The following is a 24,179-nucleotide window of genomic DNA, read 5'->3' as shown; positions in this document are numbered from 1 at the left end:
TCTTTGTGCCTTTTTGGTTTTTTTTTTAAATTTTTTTTTTTAAAAATAAAATTTTAAAATGCAAAAAAAAAAAAAAAAAAAAAAAAAAAAAAAAAAACCTTTTATCTCAGCTTAACAAATGATTCATCTCTCTTTGAAGAGCTGTAATCCATGATTTTTGACAAGATCTTGTGGTTTACCAGCAGAAGCGGCCTTCTGTAAAAGGATGTGAGCTAGCCACATTGCTGGTTTGGGAAAAAATCTCAACTTGCACGTGTTGAGTGGAGACAATCCTCAGGTGTGAAATTCCTTTCCCTGATAACCACCTGCCTACAGGGAGGAACCGTGCCCTCGCAGTGTCTCTGGGCTGCTGTGAAGCAGGCTGGTGGCTGCGGGGCCCTCATGTCCCCGCACAGCCACGCAGGCTGGCCCAGGACCGCAACGGGCAGGGCTGCAGTGCCAAAGCAGGGAGCAGGGGTCTGACCATGGCCCTGGGGTGCAGGCCTGTCACCAGCCCATCGATGGGGCCCGGGGAGCAGCGGGCGGCAGAGGGGCTGGCAGCTCCAGCAAGAATGGGACAGGCAAAGACATGGAGGAGGAAGGCATAAGAAGGAGCCCAGTGCACAGCTCATGCTGCTGCAAGAGTTGTGTTTGATTTTTGTGTGTGTGTTTCCCTGAACTGTGCTCTTTATGTAGCTTCCATCCCAGGTAACACAGGGATCCTAAAGACAACGCCTTCTACCATGTAGCCCCTAATTAACCCCAGCACTGGTCTAACCCATATGCTGACCTTATTATGGCTTTGTTTTCACATCAAAAAATATTCTGGTATCAGGTAGAAGTTACGATATATCTTGGAAAAAAGCTAAATACTTTCAGAAAGTCTTTTTAACCCCTGACTTGAATTCATGGTTCCTAGCTGGATTGCTAGTTGGTTGGTTTGTGAACATTTATCAAAGTGATTTTGCATCAGCTGAACTGCAGCGTCTCCATTTCTTTTTACTAGCAGCAACAAATCGTTTCATTTGCACATTTTACCAGCAAAAATTTCAGGTCAGCAATAGGTGGACAGGTTGGACTGTAAATACTTTAAGAAAAAATTATGTTAGAGGTTATGGACAGGTCCCAATGAGTCAGTAGAATCAGCCCAGCTCACTTATCTCTTCATTTAACATTGAACTAGATTTGTCAGAGAGTACCGTACTAGCTCTCTGTGATGCAAGCTTTTAAATTCAAGTGCAGGGTAGCCACAGTAAGTCAGTAGCCTTGGAGAAATATTACAAGATGAAGTGTTTTATCAAAAAAAAAAAAAAAAAGTCTTTTCCTTTCTAGATTACTGTTATTATTATTATGCTATTCCTGTGCAAATCAGTTATACTTCTGATTATCACAAGAGATCGACCAATTCTTTGTTGTTATTTTCATATATTGAAATTATACCAAAGTTCTTCTCATTTTTTCCATGTAATGCTAAAGAAGAATGCAGACCAAGCTAAGCTGCTTGGCAATGATAAACAGTTGTCTTCAGACTATCAACCTGAAAACATCTGAGTTTGGTATGCCTACTTATTCTGTTCCAAGTGATAACCTACCTACTCAATTCATAAAACTGCATGGATTGACTTTTTGCCTCAGTCCAATGGTGGTGTCAGTGAATCCCTTCAAGTCTCTCCTCTTCCTTTCCCTAGCTGCATCTAAATCTGCTGTGACTACAAACATACCAATGGTTCATAAAACCTCCACCATTCTCTGAGCTGCTTACCTCCAACACCTTCTTCTTTCTTCCTTTACTTGGTAACACGTTCAGAATGGCTCTTGAGGAGACCATCCAGCTCATTTACTTAATTTTATTTTGTTCTTTTTCTAAATCCTTGAAGTCTAGGAACTGCCAGTCAGTGCTGGATTTATGGTATTCAGTGCCAATTAAAGATGTTGCTTCTCACAAGTCGAGTCACACCCCACAATCAGATCTTCTTTTCCTGAAACAACATCTTGCTACTTTTTGTGCCCTTTAAGGGTTTTAGACAAGATCATCTAGCAGTACACTGTTAGATCAGTTCACTCATCTTGCACCCAAGTCCATTATGGGTAAGGAAAAAGGCCCCTGAATGTCTCCCAGCATATTGTTGGTGCCCCAGTACATGCTGCGTGTTAATGGTTTTATATATATTTAAAAATATACCTCATTTCATTCTGGTTTAGTAGGTTTTTTTTTTTTTTTAATTTTTGTATGTATACGTGGAGAACAGAAATTATAGCATAGGGACCAGAATATTCTAATGAAATCACTGCTAACATGCTAGTATATAACATAATATATACGATAAATACATAATAAGACCATTGCAAAAATTAATTGATATTGCCTACTTGCATTTGTACCTTTTTTCCCTAAAGCTATTATTTACATGTTTAAAAATATGCAGAATGAATCAAAAGGGAAGCAATAAAACCTTCCCTCAAAACAGCTGGATCCCACTTCAGTTGCTGCCTTTTTTTTTTTTTTTTTTTTTTTCTAGAGATTTAAACAGTATCTCTTTGCTAGTCTGAGCCCAATTTAACAGCTTCCCTAAGATGTATGCATTAAGTTACAAGCCATAATAGGCTACAGCTGGGGAAGGGTGCATTTGTAACTTATGAACTTTGTTTAAACGATATAGTTTTACTGATTATGTGCCACGGCTTGATTTAAGACATGTAAGGCAACTTTACTAGCCTCTCACTGAAGAATCTACTTTAATAGATTTCATATTACATATTCCTTTCATTCAAAAAGCTTCTATTTTTCCTCTGCATTCACATATTAAATTAAATCCACAAAGGCAGTTAAAAGGACTTTTAGAAACAGCTGTTTTAAGTTTTAAAATGACAAAGTAGGTGGTTATCTTGTATGTGTTCTTTATACTCAGCTCTCTCAGCAGTGAGATGCTGTTAAGTATATGACTCCATTCCACTTCAGTGGCAGAGTCACTTGGCTCCCACTCCAATTAGCCCTTCCAGTATTGGCCAAAATACTCCCCTCCCAGCTGGCCAGTCTCCTGTTTATGGCATTGTTTGTTTGCCTCGGTTGAAGTGAATGCCTAGCCAGTATTTTTAGCAGTAATTCACAGAAACCTGGAGCTATTTATTTTCTGGCATCAATGTAGTGCAAACCTATTGACATAATCCAGCTTGGAGAGCTCTGTTTTCCACTTAGAATGATATTTAATTTGACCCGCAGATTTCCTTGAGCAGAGGCAAGACAGTTGCTACTGAAAGGTGAGAAATTGTCTGGAAAACAATGCTGTGTTATAACATATGTGTTATCACTTAGTCCTCTTCCAAACACGGTTCACATCAAACTGTATTTCTGAACTCTGTAAAGAGCTCGGGGTTCATTTAGGGTAAATGCAACAGAATAACCCACATATTTTGTTGTTCCACAGAATTCGTAGCCTGTCCCACATTCAAAAAAACAAAACAACAACAACAACAAAAAGTAAAAAATAAGTCCTTGGAGTCTAGGAAAATTTCAAGCAGCCTACCAGGATTTGCATTCTAGGACAGCTTCACCTGGTACAATGCTCACCCCCTGGGCAAGAGGCTTTTCCAGCTGAGTAAGAAGCAAAGTAGGGAAGAAAAATCATCTTCTCACCTCATAACTAGGCATTACAGCCAGCATCAGATAGACTATTGTGGAACCCTTGATATTCACAGGTGGGAGTGTACTAAAGGAGGGTGTATGGACTTCTTGCTCTTGAACTTGGTGATGCACGTACTAGTATGAAACACTAATTGAGAAAGATCCGAGGTATTAAGTGGATAATATATTGTCTGAATGGGGTTTTGGCATTGCCTACAATAAAATCAATACTCTTAACTAATTCAGCAACTGACAGAGTACAAAATAAATTGTTTTAAAGCATGGATGATTTAATCCTGAAGAAAATTATTTGTCAGTGCATACAAATACTAAAAGCATTATCTTAAAAACTCAACCACTTCATAGGCATCTTTCAAAATACAAAAGTCCATTACAAGAATGAGAATGGCTTTTCAAAATGAGATGTAAATTACAGTATTCTGCTGCATTAAAACTCTCACATAAAAGCAAATCCTGCTGTTTCATTTATGTACTTCTAAAAATTCTCATTGTTTTCCATACTGCATTTTTAGACTTAAAGCCAGTTGGATGCAAAATACTGATATACAGCATAGAGATTGAACAACATTCTGCCTGGAATGCTTAGAAATGAAGGCAAACAATGCATGTTATTACAGGAAAAATGAATATTGAGAGATCTTAATATAACATTAGTAATCATGGTACTATCTTAGAATAGTAACATAGTATATTTGATTGTACATCTGAACATATGTATACATTTTTCACATCTTCCTGAACTACTACAAATCTATGTGACATATAATGAAGAAAAAAAAAAATAGTGGTTATCAGGCATAAATAAAATCCATTTTTTAGTAGAAAACTACATATTCACACAGAGAATTTTTACTAGTTTAGCTGAAATTGTTTTAATTATATATTTGAAAATGATATGCTGTTTTAATTTAATCACAGAATCGTCTAGGTTGGAAGAGACCTCCAAGATCACCAAGTCCAACCTCTGACCTAACACTAACAAATCTTCCACTAAACCATATCCCTAAGCTCTACATCTAAACGTCTTTTAAAGACCTCCAGGGTCTCAACCACTTCCCTGGGCAGCCCATTCCAATGCCTAACAACCCTTTCAGTAAAGAAGTTTTTCCTAATATCCAGCCTAAACCTGGGTGCAACTTTAGCCCATTCCCCCTCATCCTGTCACCAGGCACGTAGGACAATAGACAACCCCCACCTCACTACAGCCTCCTTTAATGTACCTACAGAGAGTGATAAGGTCACCCCTGAGCCTCGTCTTCTCCACGCTGAACAATCCCAGCTCCTTCAGCCCCTCCTCATAAGACTTGTTCTCCAGACCCCTCACCCCTCATGATGATGAACATACTGATTCAAGCTAAACAGTTGAATAAAATAAAATTAATTAAATCAAAACATAAAAAAATATTGAGGAAAAAAAAATATCCATCGGTGAGGGGCATAGGATGTTAAAATCTCAGGACTTGGACTGGACAAAAATTGATCAATAATGCATGGGATTTCCCTGTGCAGCTTTGCCAATTGCAGTATACATCTTCTTAAAAGACTCAGCAGTTTATTACCTACAGAATAATCAACCTCATCATTATGTGAGAGAAATCAAGCTTTATTAAAAATTTATTTATTGTTTTAACAAAAGTTGTAGCATACAGGTTGAATGATGAGTCCAGAAAGAGTACTATGGGTTACCTACACCACCAAATTTGTTATTCCTGTGGACTTTGCATTATTGTTTTTAAAGACTGCACTCTTGGACAACAGTTGTTTAAAAAACCAAAGCACTTTATGGAAACATCCTAAACCAGTGGTATTCTTAAAGCTGATACTTTCTGTTGCTGTCCATTTCAGTATCAGTAAGTTACTGAATGTCACCAATACCATTCCCTTACTGAAGCAACAGCTTCTACTGAATTGTCATGTTTAAACTTGGAAATTTTACATTCATGAAATTTATGTTCAAATATCAGTTTTCACTTAATGGGTTTAAAATTAGATTGTTACCCAATATGTGTGTGCATGCTCTGTGGAGCAGAAGGTCTCTTAAAAAAACACTCAGATGTTTGCATCAGTGAGGTACTCAGCCAGAAACCAGTTTCTGAAGGTGGATTACCATTTGGAGTCTGTACTGGTAGCAGTTTCCCTGGCTAGTAGATCAGTTTTTCTCCCACATTCATCATCATTTAGAAAAGCAGAAGTCGGTTTCTGTGGTTAAGAGTTCCTCTACGTTTCAGTTTTTCTCACAGCTGCACCGTGCCAGTGGTTATCCCAGCATGTTTCCTGTTACAAATACTTTTATTCAGGTAGCTTTTTTCTTTACGGTGAAACAATATTCCAATGCCTTGAGAGCTCTGCAGCTTTAAATGCTCAAAATGCCAGAACTGGTAGGGGCCAACACTGCTGCTGCATCTGTGACACCATCCAGTGGCAGACGGCAGTGTGCTCCAGCCACCCTGCCTCGCCTCCCCAGAGCTCAGTCCGCGCTGCCTGCACTTCCTCATGGCTTGAGCACAACAAGAAGGGAACTGGTGATGACCACACTCGGTGTGTCTGCCCTTGTCATGGCTAAATGCCAAGAAAAGCTGTTGTGCATGAGAGCAGTGCAGCTGCCTGAAGTAAGGAAACAGGCGATGACAATATTGGAGCTCACATTGCTCACCTTGCAGCAGAACAATGCCGTGTCCGTAGATTGCACGTGAGCTACCGCCAGGGTGCCACTGTCTCTAAACAGATCACTTTTCCATGACTCCACTACTAACAAGCTCAGATGGGATGAAGAAAGGGGAAAATTATATGAGGAAAATTGTCTCTGCCACTGATTCCTGTTTGAACTAATACTTGATAACATCATGATACTGAGCCAGCATCAGTACTCTGAAGGATACATACTGTTGCCTCGGGCTTCCATACTCCACTGGAAGGTCCAGAGTAATGTATAGTTCCTACCTTCTTACCAGTATAGTTCTTACCTTCTGAATTTAAGTTTTCAAGTGAGAAATGATGAACATCATACACAGCTGTTTTTTGTTGTTGTTGTTGTTTTGTTTTGTTTTGTTTTTGTGTGTGTGTGTTTTTTTTAAGAGTTGTGGTTTAACCTATCAGGCACCTAAGCACCATGCAGCCATTTGCCTCCCTCCCTCTGCGGGACAGGGGGGAGAATCAGGAAAAAAAAAAAAAAAAAAAAAAAAAAACCTGTAAGTTGAGATAAAGACAGTTGATTTGGACAGGAAACATAATGATGTTTATAATAAGGAACATAATAATGATGATAACAGTACTAATACCACTAATGTGTACAAAACAAATGGTGCACAATGCAATTACTCACCACCTGCTGACCAATGCCAAGCCTATCCCCGAGCAGCTGGTCTCCCCACCCCATCCAGCATCCCTGTATTAATTGCTCAGCATGACACCACATGGCATGGGACATCCCTTTGGCCAGTTTGGGCCAGCTGTCCTGGGTCCGTCCCCTCCCAGCTCCTGCTGCACCCCGAGTCTGTTCACTGGCAGGACAGTATGAGAAGCTGAAAAGTCCTTGGCTTAGTGTAAGCACTGCTCTGCAGCAATTAAAACATCAGTGTGGTATCAGCATTATTCTCATCCTAAATCCCAGCTAAAAACCAGCTACTAGGAAAAATAACTCTATACTAGCCAAAACCAGGACAATAGACTAGTTTATATGGCAAGATCTAAAGCAAAGACTGGTAGTTTTGACAAAGGTAAAATGAAAATGCATATAGAGTTCTTCTTTCTGTAGTCATTTCCTATAAATTAACTCATCTCTAAACTACAAATGGCTTTTGTAAAAGGAGTGTAGATAAACTATACCTAAATTCTTTTCGAGTCCAAACCAAAAAGTGTTGAGAAACCTTCACCACAGAGTGTAAAACTTTGGAGCACTGGCTCAATAGTCATGATGTCAACTGGATTTCTGGTTTTCACATTTCTATTTTCACATTAGCCTGCAACTGTTATCATCATAATATACAACACCTTTTCCCAGCTGCTTCATAACGTTTTGCATTAAAAGTCAGCTGCTTTCCTTGCATGACCATGTGGGTTTTTTTTGGGGAATGGATAAAGAGAAATTTGAGTATAACATTTTCTCTTGTTTGAAAGTTAGCAGCTCAATGGCTGCTGTGAAATCAGGGTTCCAACATATTGACTTAATAGTACAATGTTGCTGACCTGCAATTTATGTTCTACACTAGTCTGTAATCCCAGAAAGTCCAAAACTGCAACAAAATCATATTTTCACACCAGCGGAGACAAACACAGACATTTTATTATTGATAACGATTTATAAATGTATCAAGCTCATATGTCTGCATTTCTTGTGTAACGTGGAAAACACGAAGATCGAGGACTTGTACTGCATCCTACACCCAGCATTTTTATGTCTTTGACAGTGAATGCTGTAGCAATATTGCAGGAGTTCTGGGAAAGCAAACAGAAGCAGAAGGCCATATTCCAAAGTGAAGGCATCATTGTGTATGAATCACTGAGCTCCCTGGGCCCACCATTTGTGAGCTATGTTACCTTGCCAGGAGGAAGTTGCTTTGGTAACTTTCAGGTAAGTGTCAGCTTCCAATCTTTCCCAGGGGAATTTTAACTATTTATTTATATATTTATTTATGAAAATTGTTCTGCCATAAAAAATACAGGGCAACTCCTTCTGTAACAATGAATTCCACACTTGACTTCTCCAATCTAATTCTGTCCCAGCCCTAACTGATTTGAGAGACAAGGTACCTGAAGGAAAACAACACACAGTTCTAGGAATTAATTGAGTATGGAATGATTTTACCAGTCTTGTCTCTGGTTTCCAGTCACATCTACAACAAAGGGAAACATTATGAGTAACTCAAGCATTTCTGTCAGTTGAATCTAAGACCAAAGTGTGTGTAGTTTCTTTCCTTCAGAAAACAGTAGCTCTGTGTTTTTTTTTTTCTGTTTTTTTTTTTTTTTTTTTTTTTGATTGGAAGAAATTTCTCACCATTATGTAATATGCAGCATCCAACCTGTGCTAAAGCTGTGCTAAAATATACAGAACAGGGATCAAAATTAACCAGGTACAGATCAAATTTCACTTTCAGTAAAATAACAATTGAAGCTAAATTTGACACCTTCGGTCTCCAGGAGGAGGAAGGTTGTCCTGTAAAGCACTGCACCCTCTATCTTCCTTTCAGTAAAAAACAATAGCTTAAACTTTTGTTCCAGCAGTATTGATACTAATAAATACCTACTTACTATGCAGGAATTAGGCCTGCACAGAAAGTCTCAGAATAGCAGCTAAAGAATAATCTTCAAAAAACAAATATTTGAGACAGAATTAGAATTATTCCCAGAACATCAGTTGCAATTTTAGTAAACTACTTCAAGGCTCCCCTTTTTCACCAGGAAAATGATAGCCTCTTCATGGGCTCTTCTGAACATTCCAGGCCTATTTTTCCTAATGATTCAGCCCTCACTACCAAACTGTTGGAAGAACAGTTCACAGAGTTGCTCCTAGAACTTCCTGAATACCAAACATTTCAGGAACATGTGATGACACCAAAGCAAGACAATTTTGGCATTATAGTTTTTAAACTAAGAAAGGAAAACAGCGTTTTTTTCTTTACAATTTTTCTCTTTGCTAAAATCTTATGCTGCCCTGTGTGTCATTGACTTTAAACATATTAAACATATTTTGCCAACATTTTATCAAGACCTGCTCCCTCCTTTTTTCTTTTTTTTTCAAATTTTTTTTCTTTTTTTTTTCTTTCTCCTTTTTTTTTTTTTCATACAAATAATTGAACATATTCCCCATGCATTACAAAATTCTGAATCAGGTATTTCTCTTATATAGCTGCAGTTACATTTACATTTTACTGAACAGGAATACAGTTCAGAAGCATCTGACTGATACAGAAGCTGAAGCAAGCCAGCTTGACAGTGCAGTTCTCATGCTAAGCTATTGCAGACAGAGATTAAGAGATTGGTCCTATTCATGCTTTCAGGAAAAATACATATATTAGGAGTATACATATATAAAATACATATATTAGGAGTATACAGAGGAGTCTCATTGAAAATGTCTCAACAAAAACATATACTGAATAGGTTTAGAACAATTTAGTAATGAATTGCCAATGTCTTAATTTAGAGATATAAAATATTTCAGTGTCCAGACTGCTTAAAACCTGCTGTAGTTATATTTATGACATCACTAAATAATGGTAAGCAATACAACGCAGGACAAAATACAAATGTCCCTGCTTAAGTCTTGTTTTAAATAATCCTTATAATAATAATGTTCTAAATCCTTATCCTGAATCCTTATCTTGCCTAAAGACAAGCAGATATGTATTACATATACTTCATGGTACTTCACAGTCAAAATTGTTCATTTGCTTAGATCTTTTAAAGGTTTACTCTCCCATTTGTGTCCTGGGTACTTAATATCAGGAATCAGATACCATGACTAACTCTGAAAACTGCAGTAATTTTCACTTATTAGAAAGGGACCATCATAAGGCCCATCTAATCAGCCTCTGGCTCCCCTCTTCCTGAACTCAGGCATCAAACTGCTCATGGTTTTAGCATATGTTTTTGTTTTTAATACCAAAGGGAAATATGCCGAATATTTTGACTTTATAAATGCAGTGAAAAGGGTTTGAAAGTCAAGCCTAGCTTTCATCTTTGCAAGTGAGATCATCCACAGCAAAGAGTTCTTTGAACAATGGGTTTGTAGCTCACCAAGGATAGAAGCACTAAACATTCCCTGAACTGATGATTCAAATACCAAATTATTGTTTTCTTATGTACTTGCTGGCATTTCCTTGCTACTATTAATCAAAATAGGCTTTATAATGAAAGATTATATCTTTTATTAGACTAGGAAATATAGCTGAGAGCAAAAACTAAAAATTACAATATTTTACGTACATTAGCACTCTTTTGAATCTGGAGGACTTGAATACACAAAGGTGTATGCAACTAGAATCTCATCCTTTTTTTTTCCACTTTAATGGAAGTTTGATTGATGAAATAGAAGGTCATTACCTAGTGAATATTCCCTCAATTATATCCATAGATTTTGCTCATCCCTAGATTTTGATATTAATACTATCAAAACTACTACAAGTTTAAAGTAGTACTACAAGCACTGCTTTTACTAAATGTAAAAAGTGCACAAGCATCAAAATGCTTGTAATGGGAATGGTCATTGGTGACATTCATGGTGGTACTTTCAACCCTTAATGAACAACTTGTGGTGTGAAGAAGACGGTCATAGCTAAATACAGTGTAGGAGATGTAGAATAAACAGCTCAGACAGATATCTGAGACACCATATTATTCTTTAACTTGAAGATTGTTTTGAGCTTCCCCCAGAGAAAAACAAAAGTCTCTGTGACAGCGTCACATTTTTCAGCTTCACTACTAGGAGGTTAAGAAAGTCACCTTTTATTTATTTCTCTTTTAAAGAAAATCCACGGCTGTATTATCTTCTCCAATACTAATTCTTAAACAAGATCTATTATGCACGCCTCTTCATTATTTTAAATTTGCTTGTCCACTTTTGCCACAACATAAATAGTTTGTATAGAAAATAGAATATGAGTCTGGAACATGGTTTCCTATGCCTTCAGCAGCACCAGAAAAAAAAAGGCTCAGTTCAATCCCTATTAAAGGATTTAACAAGGGCCAAAAGTCAGCCATTTAAAATAAACAAGTACTGTCTCCCTAATCTTAAAGGTTTGAATAATTCAGTAGATGTTTCAGTATTTTTTTCACATGTGTATAAATGAGACAGCAAATATGGGGCATAAGAAAACAGATAGCATAAATAGTGTAGTGTTTGTTACCATTATTGCCTGCAGTCAGCAAGGACCAGTTATGCTCACACACTGTGCAGCAATATAAATTTGATGTTTGTTACAACTTGCTGTCCATAAGAATTACATGGGGCACAAGTCAAGGTAAGGCTAGTGTCTAAACTCTGAAACCATAGCACTACAAATGGACAAGGAAAATGTTAGTTTTCCTAAAGTGGCTGGCTCATATTAGTGATTAGGTAAAGAGGCCTTGAAACCTTCCCTCGCTGCCATAACAGTGCCAGGAAATACTTGTGTGGGCTTTCAGCTGCCTCAAGATGGCTGAAGTAATATTTGGGAGCGGCAGCAGTTCCAGTCCTGGATGTCAGCTTAGGGAAGACAGCAGCAGGACAGGAGGGACTTCCTTTGTGCCATTAAGGACAAGTGGGACTCCTTTTATTCATCCAGGTGGATGCAGCTGGATAGCCAGCCCCTAGAAATATAGAGTGTCACCAGAAAGACTACCAAAGCAGAGTTAGAAAACTTCACAGAGAGCAGGAGAAGTCTTCTGGATCTGAAACATTAGGCCCAATGTTTTGGTCTAAATGATTGCTCCACACGCTTTATTGTCCGATGTCAGTTTTTTAACCTCCCTTTACAGGCCTTTATCTTTTCACAGCAGCACAGAATGGTTGAGGTTGGAAGGGACCGTCTGATCCAATGTCTGCTCAAGAAGGCCCACCAAGAGCAGGTTGCCCAGAACCATGTCCAGGCAAATTTTGAATATCTCTATACCTGTCTGGGAAACCTATGCCAGTACTTGGAAACCTGCACAGCTGAGAAATGCTTGTGTTCCAGACTGTGACCGTTACCTCTTGTCCTGGTGCTGGGCACCACTGACAAGAGCCTGGCTCTGTCTTCTTTACACCCTCCCACCACCTCCCCACTGATTCTCCTCTTCTCCAGACTGAGAAGTCCCAAAACTAGTTTCACTGGTAGGTAAACTCACATGGGAGGTAAACTTGCTGTTCAAGACAGATAGCAATTATCCAAGTAGAAATGGGTTATAATGAAACATTCATGCTTTTTGAATATACTCACCTACAGAGAACAAAAATATCATCTTTAAACTAAATGTTACTTTTCTCACTTTCTGCTTTTCAGAAGCAGTGTGATGTACCTGCTTCATTGAGTCTTGCTCCTTGCCAGCCATATTAGCCCAGTCAACATCATCTTTTTCCTGTGGGGACTGAGGCTAAGGCCTCTTTATCTCTTTTCAGTTACAAATATCAAAATTCCTGAAAAACAGAATGTTAAGAGTGGGCATGACTACCAGTATTTCAGTATGTGTTACGGCACAACAACACAGAAGAGATGTCTCCTACCCTATCCTTTCTGGAGGCTGTCAGCCAGCTTGGAGAGATGGACCATTGGTATGACTGGCTGTGAGATCTTTGCTGTATTTCCCACCATGACTTCAGTTTTGGATAACACAAGATGTCTTTGTAAACCGGAGCCAAAGAGTCTACATTGAAACCTTTGCCATCTGAGAAAACATGTTAAGATTTTACCATTTTATTCCCCAGCAAAAATGAGCTCTCATCAGTTTAATCCTTTTAGGACTGAGAAAATAATATATAAATCAAAGGAAAAAAAAATCACAGAAAAAGTCATGTCATCGCTTTAAACTATAACCTCCATTTTTGGTTTAGTTCTTACATCTCCCATTAAATTAGTATTTTTTTATTTTTTATTTTTTATTTTTCACTTCTTACAGATTTGTAAATCTCTTGATCTCTCAAGACTTAGCATTTGTCTATAAATATATGCAGACTTCTTTGCTGGTCTTCAAGTGAATAGCACTCTTTTATCTGTCATTTTACGAGTTTTCATCTGCACAAAGATGGTTTAAATCCAAATTCTTTGGCTTGGTTTATATGATAACATGTATTATTGAAATCACATAAGTCCAAGTTCTATTCTCAGATTTTTGGAAAACAGAGTTATGTGCAACCTGCAAGAGAATCTTTAAGCATAATGAAAGAAAAATACACAGTGATGAAAGACTTGACCTGGGCATCTTTAAACAGCTATAAAAGCATTAGATATTTTGCACATTCAAGGAGACAGTAGCTTCTTAGAGAGCATGATAAGACTAAAATAAAATAAAGTAAAATAAAATTAAAACTCAATTTTATTCTAGAAATCATTTTTTTTTGTGAACAAACTTGTAAAAAAATATTATTTTAAATGGGAGGATAAAGCGGTTTTCTTTAAAATGAAAATAAATAAATAAATATATCACCCCAAAATACAACAAGCATTTTAAACTTTACCATTACTTGTTTCAGAATATTATGCTGCGATTTTCACTGTAAATAATACAATTAGCAGTTTGTTTGATGGAAAGCAGTTATTACAACATAATTAGAAGCCTCCCAGTAGTAAGGCAATACAGTGTATTCACACCTCTTACTAAAGTGGATAGAAGCAATCCAGCAGAATTAAAAAAAAATAATAATAATAAAAAAATTACCTACTGAATGTGTTAAGGCCTGGAGGAATAAATAAATAATAATAATAAAAAAGCTTGTAGAAGACTCTGTGGATATTGCTATAACTGAACACGAAAGAGTATGCAGTTTATCATTTCAAGCATTGCAAATGAAAATGGATAATTAGTTGATGTATTAATTAAAGTAAGGTAAAATCTCCAAGTACAGCACAGCTTGCCAGCCATGAAGAAAGTTAAACACTGGAATTGTAAAGGTGTTAACTGGTGTTTCTTGCCATCTGAAATACATTCAGGTATTTTTAAAAGATTGCCTTCCTTCATGTCTAACAAAAATGTAATCAGCACATCTTTACAAAAATGGCTTTGGTCTTGATAACCATGGCAGGTTCTGATTTCCCCTGTTCTTTCAGTCCATTCATAATACAGGAGAGGAACACAATCATACGTTGACTTAATTATATCCATGATACTTCATTTCTATATTAAGACAATTGAAATTGTCAATTATTTGTTTTGAAATACTAGGAAATTGGTGTTATAATTATTATTATCACAGTAAAATGTAATATTTTTCTCACCCCATTCCCAAATGAATTATTGTGTATACATGCAGCTGGTGGGATGGAGAGACAGCAGTTGGACGAAGTGACAAATCAGATGTTGAGAGTGACTGCTTTTCATTGCAGCCTCAGAGAAGGGCCCTGTCTGGGGCTGATTCACCAGCCAGGACAGAGCAGTAACTTAAAACAGCACAGAGCATCTGCACTCTGCTCTCCATCTTGAGTGCCTTACTTGCTTGTTCAGGTCCATACAGTTTCCCAGATGTGAGATTCCAGAAAAGTTTTACCCTTTGGTCAGGTTAACATAAATCTTCAAAGGCATTTTTAAGCCTGCCTGAAAGCTCGGGGTACAGTTTCATATGGATTTAGTTCACATAATCCATTCCCTGTAGTTGCTGAGACTCAGACGTTGTTGGTACTTTGGTTTTTACTTTTCGCTGTCCATGGATACAATTTAGTCTTGTAAAAGCTGTGACACAGTTAAAGTCTTGGGCTTGATGCAGGGTATGTGGGAGAGTCCTGGTGACATGTAATGCAAGAGGGTGGGTAAGATGAAGTCTTCAGATTTAGATCCCACGAAATTATCAGTGTGGTACTTTGTCCAGATCACCCCACAAAGTTCATGTTTAAGAATTTCCCATACCCTCTAAGTGAAAAAATCCCAACCATATTAAATTTATGATCACACCGTTTACTTGTTGAAAGAGCTAAGAATTTTTCATACCTTATTACAAAACCAATGAAAGCTAACAGGAGCTGGAACTTCTGAAGATTAAACTAAATCAGTGAGTATACTGTAAACTGTGCAAGGTAGCTGGTAGCACAAGCAGCTATGCAGCAAGGTGGAATGAACAGCATTGGGTGACAACTTTGTTTCAAAGTGTCCCTTTCCAGTGGTCAGAACTCCTCAGAATTTCTCACACAGTATATTTGGTTTAAAAGAAACAAAGCACAGAATCACCAATAAATTCAGTGTCACTCTACTGTACAGATGACAAATGAGACTCTTGTTCTGAAGAAAGAAAAAAAAAAAAAAAAAAAAGAGATGCATTTTCAATGGAATATTTTTTTTGAAATTTAATTCACTCCCAACTTGGCTGTTGCTAGAAAGGTTGATAAGCAGTAAATTAATGCAGTAATTATTTCAGTAACTATTTAAAAAATCAATTAAAAGCTTACAAAAATTACTGAATTTTGATAAATTAATATTTACTTAAGCCAACAAATTTTATGAAAATTTATTGTAAAGCTCTTTCCTTCTTGAAGTATTGGTTTTCAGAAGTCAGATTTGTGAGAAAAGCAATTAATAAATAATAGATTTAAAAAAAAAATCAGATTTATCTTTCTGGGAAGAATGATATTAATGGGAAATACAGACTTCACATGCAAAATTATTTATGTGCTTTTTCAGAGCTGCTCAAGCAGAGCAGAAGCAAGGCGAGATGCTGCAAAAGTGGCTCTCATCAACTCTCTCTTCAATGAACTTCCCTGTCGCAGGATCACAAAGGAATTCATCATAGAAAGTGTTCGGGAGGCAGTTTCCTCAACCAGTGTAAGTAAAAAAAAAAAAAAAAAAAAAAAAAAAAAAAAAAAAAAAAAGGAGAGAAAAAGAGAAAGAGCAAGTGAACATATGTATGATCTTGTACATCATCAAATCAAAGCTTCACGTAGCCTACTATCTCTTCTCTACCAATGATCAACAGATAGCACATGTGAACAGTGTTAATGAATGAAATATACATTATTATTATTCTCCAAAACTAGTGGATTTTTCACCAGCCAACAAATAAGGTTTTAGTGATTTTTTTTCACCTTTGTGTTAGTAAAGATTGTCCAAGTCAATTTTATGTTTAATATAGTCATATTAAAACAAGATTTTTGAAAACTGTGCTAGTTCTTAAAGTCTGTTCATGATTTGTTTTATCTGGTATTCGTAGATAAAATATTTACAGTTCAGAACACTACAATGGAGCAAATATCATCTGAGGGCATTAGAAATCTTTTAAAATTAAAATACTGATTTGCTAAAAGGCAGGTATCATAGATTAAGGAAAGATTAACTGAATTTCTCTTATGTTTGCAGAAGACATTTCTGATAATAAGTGTGGAAGAGATATCTAAAATTTTAGAAGCATCACTATTGTATTTTGTGACATGATCTGTAGTGTTCACCTTCTGAGTAGAAAGCGTTGTAGTCCCTCATAAGAAGTATTTGGGAAAGGATGTAGAAACAGATGACTGTAAGGAGGTCTGGTCTGTATCTGTTTTACAGATGAAAGAATGGTTTTCTTTTCCAGTATTGTGAATTTCATACATTTCAGAGGGACAAAAATCCATAAAAGTTAGGAAAAATAGAGCATGATTTATTTGTGTATGCAATTTAAAGGGAGTTTTGATTCAAGTAATTTATCATTTTTTATGGAAATTTTTGAGGTAAAAGGTTATATGCTTCACAGAGTTCTGCTTGGATTTCCTTAGGGATATTTAAAAGCCAGCATAAATATTGCAGCAGCGGTATGTTAACACTACAGCATCCAAAAGCCATAAATTTACTTGCAGTTCAGTGGAACCATATTGGGTAGAAATCTGTTTAACTTTCTGAAGTTGCCATTGAACACCTGGGGTTATGCAAAGGAATCTGTCCAAAATTATCTCATTCCCTTTTCTAGGTTTTCCCCTGCAAAAGAGAGGGAATGAATTTAAGTGAAACTCAGCCCCTTGCTCTACCTGACTAATTCATGCAGCTTTTGAATTCTACTGAAAAATTGAAACTATGGACCATGTCATAATGCTTCATCAATATGGTCATAAATATACTTTATTAAATGTACTCATTCTATAGACATACATTATGAGATGCAAAACCTACTCAGCCAGTACTTGGGTACTAGAAATAAGAATTTCTTAGATGCCTGAAACTAGACAGAAGTGATTTAACTGAAGGGGCAGTTTGTTGATTCACCTCAAACAGTTATACTTTGGGCTTTAGATGGATGAGCAAGAGTACCACAGAGATTAGTAAATCCTGGAGCCAGGAGATGACTCTCCTAACAATAGAGCACTGGGACTGCAAAGATCAGTTAAAGGGCAGCGGGACACTAACAAAAAGATATTATATGCTGCTGAGCCACCAATCACTGTCAGTTTATTTCAGAAGTGCTCAGGAGGGTTGCTGTTTTGGTTTATAAGAAAAGCCAAGAACTGCTTCAAAAATCTAGTCCCTCATTATAGTCCCATTACAGCCAATTTATGTTAGAGCTGTCAAAGCAAGAGAGTATTTTATCTTTTTGACTGAGGAGGGAAATACAAGTCTGGACAGAATAATAACATTTTTTTCCCTTTCTTTTCTGCATCTTCTCCTTCCCCAGTCTCGTATTTCCTTTTGTCCTTACACCTGGCATAAGCCTTTGTAGGAGCTCCAGAAAAGACCACCTATACAATTTCTCTTTTTGTAGAGAAATTAAAGCTTCCTAATGGCATTTTTTTCTCCCAGAATTATAGGTCTTCTTTACAATAATGCTGTTCTTTTTGGGGGAGTAGAAATAATCAGACTAGTGGCAGCCTGGCTAGATAGAAAGGAAAGAACTGAGCAGGTAGTGTGAATATCACACCCGTGAGGAAGGTTACGTCAGATAAAATAAGAATATATCAGCAGAAAAAATATTTAAGTATCAGTAGGAGCTGCATGGGAGGCTAGCTAGGCAAGCCTCTGGAGTGCTAAATGCTTACTGCAAAGAAAACATTAAAGCATTTCTGGTTAATCCTACAATTTCTTTCCTCCTACCAGTGACCAACAGGTCATTAGCACTCTGATTTGCTGTCACTCTGGGAAGACCCGGAAACATATGGAGGCATTTAAATCTCTAATGCTAAATTCATCAGTGTTTAAGGAGAAAGAAACCAGAGTTTGCCAGTTGCCAGGGTCATTTTCCAGTAATCGGATGGTAAAAAAACGTTGGTGAAAGTAATAACAGCCAAGGCAACTATGATTTACAAAAACAGACTCCATATCTGTTTGGTGGGGAAAGGAATGGAGGGGCATTAAAAATGCCTCAGGAATACAGTAATAAAACATGTTAATAACTATAAAATATGCATCATGTCAAAAAACAACCACTTGCATTCTAATCACATTCTCTTGTTTCTTCAATAAGGGTAACCTAAAGGATGCTGATGACCCCAGCACTAGCATTGGAGCCTATCATTACATGCTAGAGTCAAACATTGGAAAGACAATGCTGGAATTTCAGGTATCAGGACAACAGTGTGGCTTCTGCATCATTCACATCTGAATGAAGCAACTTAATTTCATTACTAATAGCTAACAGAACAATAAAATGCCCACTTTTATTCCACATCCTGATGAAAAATATGGAGATAAATCTACATAACTTGAGAAAATACTCTGGACACTAAACTTACACTGGACTTATACTGGACTGGTGCATCCTAGTGAGAAGCACCTGACTTCCTGCATAGGAATCTGAAAGGGAACCTAAAATTGCTGTACTGAATAAGGCTGAATGAAATGTCGCACAGTGCGTAATGTAACATTGAAGGGCAAATATTCTTGTAATTCTGGTAATTTCAATGACCGATTCTGACCCTCTGTCAGAACCTTTTCAAAATTTTACACCAATTGAAAAAACCTTTGATTCAACACTTCAGAAAAGACAATCAAGACAATATCAAAATATCAATATCAAATATCAAGGAGATAACAAAATCTCCTGTTGCTTTTTTGCAGCTTTGTGAATTAACCAAACTGTACATAAAACCTCCATCCACAAACAGTAATTTCATATAGGTGCCAGTGTAGGTACATATTTCTGGTTTTGTTTTTTCTCCATTTGATGAAGTATGAATTGGGGTGACGTCACACAAACCTTAAACAGCCTGCAATATACTGTAAAGTTTTGCTTGAGGTTAACGAACACTAGTTAACTGGAAATAGGTGCTATGTTATGGGGGCCATTCTGCTTCACCTTACTGCTGTAAGCAAGACACAGCCACACACAAATTTCAAACGAGTGGAGCGGTGGAGCAAATTTGGGAAAATAGTATGAATATTCCCAGAGCATGCCCATTTTGAACTGCAATTTTCCAGAAACCTATGCATTTTGGCTGAGTTATAAGTAACATCTCATTGTGGTTTATCTAACCCAGAGTGAAAAATGTCATCAAGGGAAAAGCTGCCCTGTTTATTTAATATCATAAATAATGATACTGCACTGGAAACAGTAAACTTTCAGGACAGTCGTTGTGGCTTAAGTTACATCTTTCTGATGTCCAATCTTACCCCTTCTCCTGTTGCCAAGATGTACTTCGTGCAGGGGTGGAAGCCAACAGGAATTTGAGAAATTACTTTAAAAAATCAGGCTTTGAGAAAGGCCACACTCAGCAAAAACATTTAAAAGAGTAAGATGCTGTGGCCTACAAGAGGAGAGTTTTGTTAAAGAAAATATGTTTATTAATTCAAATCCAAAATTATCCTAATTAAAATTTAGAGTCTTTTCTTCAGTACTTCGACTAGTAAAACAGGAAGATTTGAGTGACTCGTGGTGAACGGAGTTAAATCCATGTGGAGGCCAGTCACTATTGGTGCCCCCCAGGGTTCAGTATTGGTGTCAGTTCTCTTCAATACCTTTATCAATGATCTGGATCAGGGGATTGAGTACACCCTCAGTAATTTTGCAGATGACACCATATCACAATGAAGGTTAGAAAGTAAGTAATTTAAAGCTCTAAATACCACAGCACTATGACTACAGACACCTAAAAACAAGTAAGAGCTTCTTTGCAGATAAACCTTAAATCTATTTTTCTTAGAAGATGATTACACGTGGCCATCGTGCGTGCCTGCAAGTAATTTCATTCCTGGAAACCTCACGTTTCACAGCAGGCCCCTGAATATACACAGTTGTTTAAAGCTTCCAATGTGGAAAGAGCAGGTATCTCCCTTTTTGATTCAGAATCCTCAGGCAGAACATTCCTTTGCATGTGAAATACTGCCCACTTGTCGGTCACATTTTTTTAATTGACGGCACATCCTGCATATGTGTGAAAACGTAACAACCTACTCAGACGAAGGAGATCTAGACCCCCAAAGATTTAACTGCCTGGGAGATAAATCCCTCAGTTTTAAGTATTTATATCCCCCACCCCCACAGCCAAAGCTGGCTTTTCACTGCTGAGTTGCACTACCTGTTTGATTCCTCCACAAGCCTGGGAGGATAGCATAAAACTTAGTAGCATGGTTTAGTGGTGGACTTGTCCAAGCATAAAGCTTGGACTAGATGATCTTGGAGGTCTTTTCCAATCTGAATGACTCCATGATTTTTTAGTACTCTGCTTGCATCAAAATACGAAATACTAGCTTTCAGCTCCCTGGCTCCTTTCATTTTAACTTCTAATGGAATTTGGATTAACTTCATTCCTTTATGTCATCACCTTTAAACACCAAGTCTGCTCTATTTCCTTCTTCTCTTAAGCAAAAAGGTGTGTTTCAGTCTGTAATCAGTATGCTTGCATTTTGCAGGAGCTGATGATTGTCTTTCAGCTTCTACACTGGAACGGAAGCCTTAAAGCCCTACGGGAAACAAAGTGCTCCCGGCAGGTATGACAGAACTAACATCTAGAAGTTGGTTGTGTGATTGGGTAACTACCTGAGGTTAAAATATGTAAATATATATATATTTTTGAAGTTCTGATTTAATGTACTTTTACTTTATTTTGATATAAACAGGACTTCAGACAAAGCTAAATTTTAAAATGCATTTACATTTTCTGTATTTGTCCCTTGCTATCACTGCAAGAAGCCCTGGACTATTTTCAGTTTTATCTGTGAAGAAGCAGGTAGAAAACTGACTTGAGAAAAACTGTTACCCCAGCATGGTTTTACTTCCTTTTTTGGCAAAACATTTGTAAATGCATTAGATTGAAAAATTTCAATACATTTTTTAACTTCTGAAATTAAGTTTTATATTGTATTACAATCTACTGAAAAATACGCATTCTGAGTTTTCCAAAGGGAAACTTTTACTTTTAGCATTTAAAAAATCACCTCTCTTCAAGAAAAATCATAGGTAAATTTAGTCCCATCTTTACATTTTAATCCTCTTATAAAATAATTCAACATTTGATAGACATTTTATTCTCTTGTAGTTATCAGCTTATTAAAGATGTATAGAATGTTACAAAGGGGTTGCTATGTAATTTTGCCCAGCTGAATTGTTCTTGAGGAAACTGTTGGGGGGAAAAAAAAAAAAAAAAAAAAAAAAAAGTAAAAAATTGTAACTAACTTCCATATCTGTTGTTACTTTCCTGAATAATAGGAAGTAATTTCCTACTATTCCCAGTATTCCTTAGATGAAAAGATGAGAAGTCACATGGCCTTGGACTGGATTATGAAGGAGCAAGAATCTCCAGGAATTATTTCCCAAGAGCTGCAAGTGGCTCTTAGGGAACTGGAGGAAGTCAGGAAAGCCGGGCAAGAACTGAGGTTCTACAAAGAAAAGAAAGAAATACTGAGCTTAGCACTGAGTCAGATCTACAGTGATCAAGTTACCACTTCTTCATGGGACGATCAAATGAGCTTGGCCTTACATGGCTACCAGTAACCTTGAAGAAGGTGTTTGACTTCAAACTGTAACATATTCGCCTAGGTTGAAAATACCCCATGTGTAAATTGGTAACATTCTTTTCCATTGATGCTTTAATTTCTGTATCTAAAAGCACTGATGTTCTTTTTTTTTGTTTTCATTTTTATTTGGTGGATAGAAATATTCTTCAGCTCAAGCCAAAGCTACCACAAATATTTGATATAGTACTGGTACTATATGTAAACCTAAATGGAGACAAACCACAGAAAGCTTTTATGGTACTCTGGATATTGAACTTGATACGGTACTCTGGATTTTGAGTTCTGCAAAAAGGCTCTACCTTTTCATTGCTGAAGGTGTAAAAATTGTCAGAAACCTACAGACTGTTAGCAATAAAAGACAAAAACTGGAGTTTAGGCACTGGTGCCTTTTTACTCCCTCAGACTCCTTCACAGAATCCGTGTGTCCTCTTGGCAGTGCTACTGCTGAAGTTCATTTATTCTGTTTATTCAAGGGTAGCAAGAATCTTCCAAGAAAAAAAAAAAAAAAGTTGCACACAACTGTTACTCTGGATTCAAAGTGTTTCAAAACTCTGTTGCAGTCAATGAGATATTACAAAGCTGTAAGAACATAAAGATGAGCAAAAATTAGCAAACTGACCAGATTCTGTCTGGCATGGGTGCTATGTGATAACAGTCTGCCAGTCAGACTTTTTCTTGATGTGACTTTTCAAAGAGAATTTACTTACTTACACTGCAACAAATGCCTACTGAGATTCAAGATCTTTCATTTCCCCACACTGACTGTCAACATAATTCCTCTGCCAGAAGGTACTGTCCCTGGAGCAAAGTCAGCAGCATACTCCTGTATCAGGCATGGGCTCATAATAACTAGCATGTTATTTTAGCAGATGATGAAGGCAGAAAGGTGCTAAGACACTGGACAACTAATTTGAGCACAATTCTTTCTAGTTCTGCTTCCCAGAAGCTTCTAACAGAAGAATGGACACCTGGCAAAGATGTAGTTTAAATCAACCCAATAATATCAGAAGTAATTTGTAGCATCATTGCAATTTATTTTAAACATTGTATATTTCCACATAAAAGAGACAAATAGTTCAACTGGAAGAGAAACAGGCTGGGGAAAAAAACATTTTTGTCCCTTGTGGAAGTGGGCACACAACTATGTCACATCTCATAATAGAAAATAAAAAATAACAAAAAATAAAAATAAATAAATAAATAAATAAAAAACAGGGAAACAGGTCAGCAGTAATAATCCTGCTGCAAAACTGTTCACACCACTGCTAAGGAAGTGGTCAGCAGTAACAATTCTGGTGTAGAACTATGCACACCACTGCTAGCGAGAGGATGTGGGATGGCTGTACAGTATAGATGCCCAGCACAGGGGGAGCCAAGCTGCCTTTAGAGCCTACCTACAGAAACCACAGCTTGGAAAAGAACAGGAGTAGTGCAGCTTTTGGGAAAATTGTGATGGTATTTTATTTCTGAATGAAGAAAAAAAGACATTGCTGTGTTCCTCCCTGCCCCTCTACCTTCTCCCCGCCGCCATCTATTGTACATGAATTTTCCAGAGGAAAGAAAAGAAAGCAGCCTCCCTCCACATCAGTCTGAGATCTCTGCCTAAGCTGATAGTGGCATGGACTTTAAGAGTCTTGGATTCTCTCTTTATGCCCACTGAGGAGGGAAGAATCTTAATTTATTGACAGGAACCAACAGGTCCCAAGAGCAGAAAATCATTTTGAAGCAATATTGCCATGTGGGATGAAAAATTGATGGAAAAAAAAAAAAAAAAAAAAAAAAAAAGATATAAAAGCTCACTGACTATTACTCAAAAACCACGTTTTATTAACTGGAGGAGTAACTTTTTCTAACTTTTAATACTTTGACAGGACCATTTTAAACATACTCTTTTTTCAGGACATTCCAAATATACAACAATAAAGTGAAAACAATTTTCATATTGCATCAACAGGTTACACATACTGCCTTGTGCATTTAGGTTGAGTAATTTATGTAATGGTTTGTCTCCCATCTATGCAGTATCTAAATTATTTAAAACAGCAGA

The 24,179-nt window shown here is 37.1% G+C and overlaps 1 protein-coding gene across 1 annotated transcript in view; it reads left to right on the top strand.

The window, feature by feature from the left end:
- Positions 1-23,291, top strand: part of LIX1 (limb and CNS expressed 1) — a 26,661-nt gene extending 3,370 nt beyond the window's left edge. Inside the window, exons 2-6 of the mRNA XM_035310661.1 lie at positions 8,029-8,192; positions 15,902-16,042; positions 18,645-18,740; positions 21,029-21,106; positions 21,825-23,291. Coding sequence (XP_035166552.1) covers positions 8,029-8,192; positions 15,902-16,042; positions 18,645-18,740; positions 21,029-21,106; positions 21,825-22,109 — 764 coding nt within the window. The 3' untranslated portion in view covers positions 22,110-23,291. The remainder of the gene's footprint in view (positions 1-8,028; positions 8,193-15,901; positions 16,043-18,644; positions 18,741-21,028; positions 21,107-21,824) is intronic.
- Positions 23,292-24,179: the final 888 nt, after the last annotated feature.

This window comes from Oxyura jamaicensis, chromosome Z, assembly GCF_011077185.1.
Source record: "Oxyura jamaicensis isolate SHBP4307 breed ruddy duck chromosome Z, BPBGC_Ojam_1.0, whole genome shotgun sequence".
Taxonomy (NCBI): Eukaryota; Metazoa; Chordata; class Aves; order Anseriformes; family Anatidae; genus Oxyura; species Oxyura jamaicensis.
This window is presented reverse-complemented; position numbering and strand designations above follow the sequence as displayed.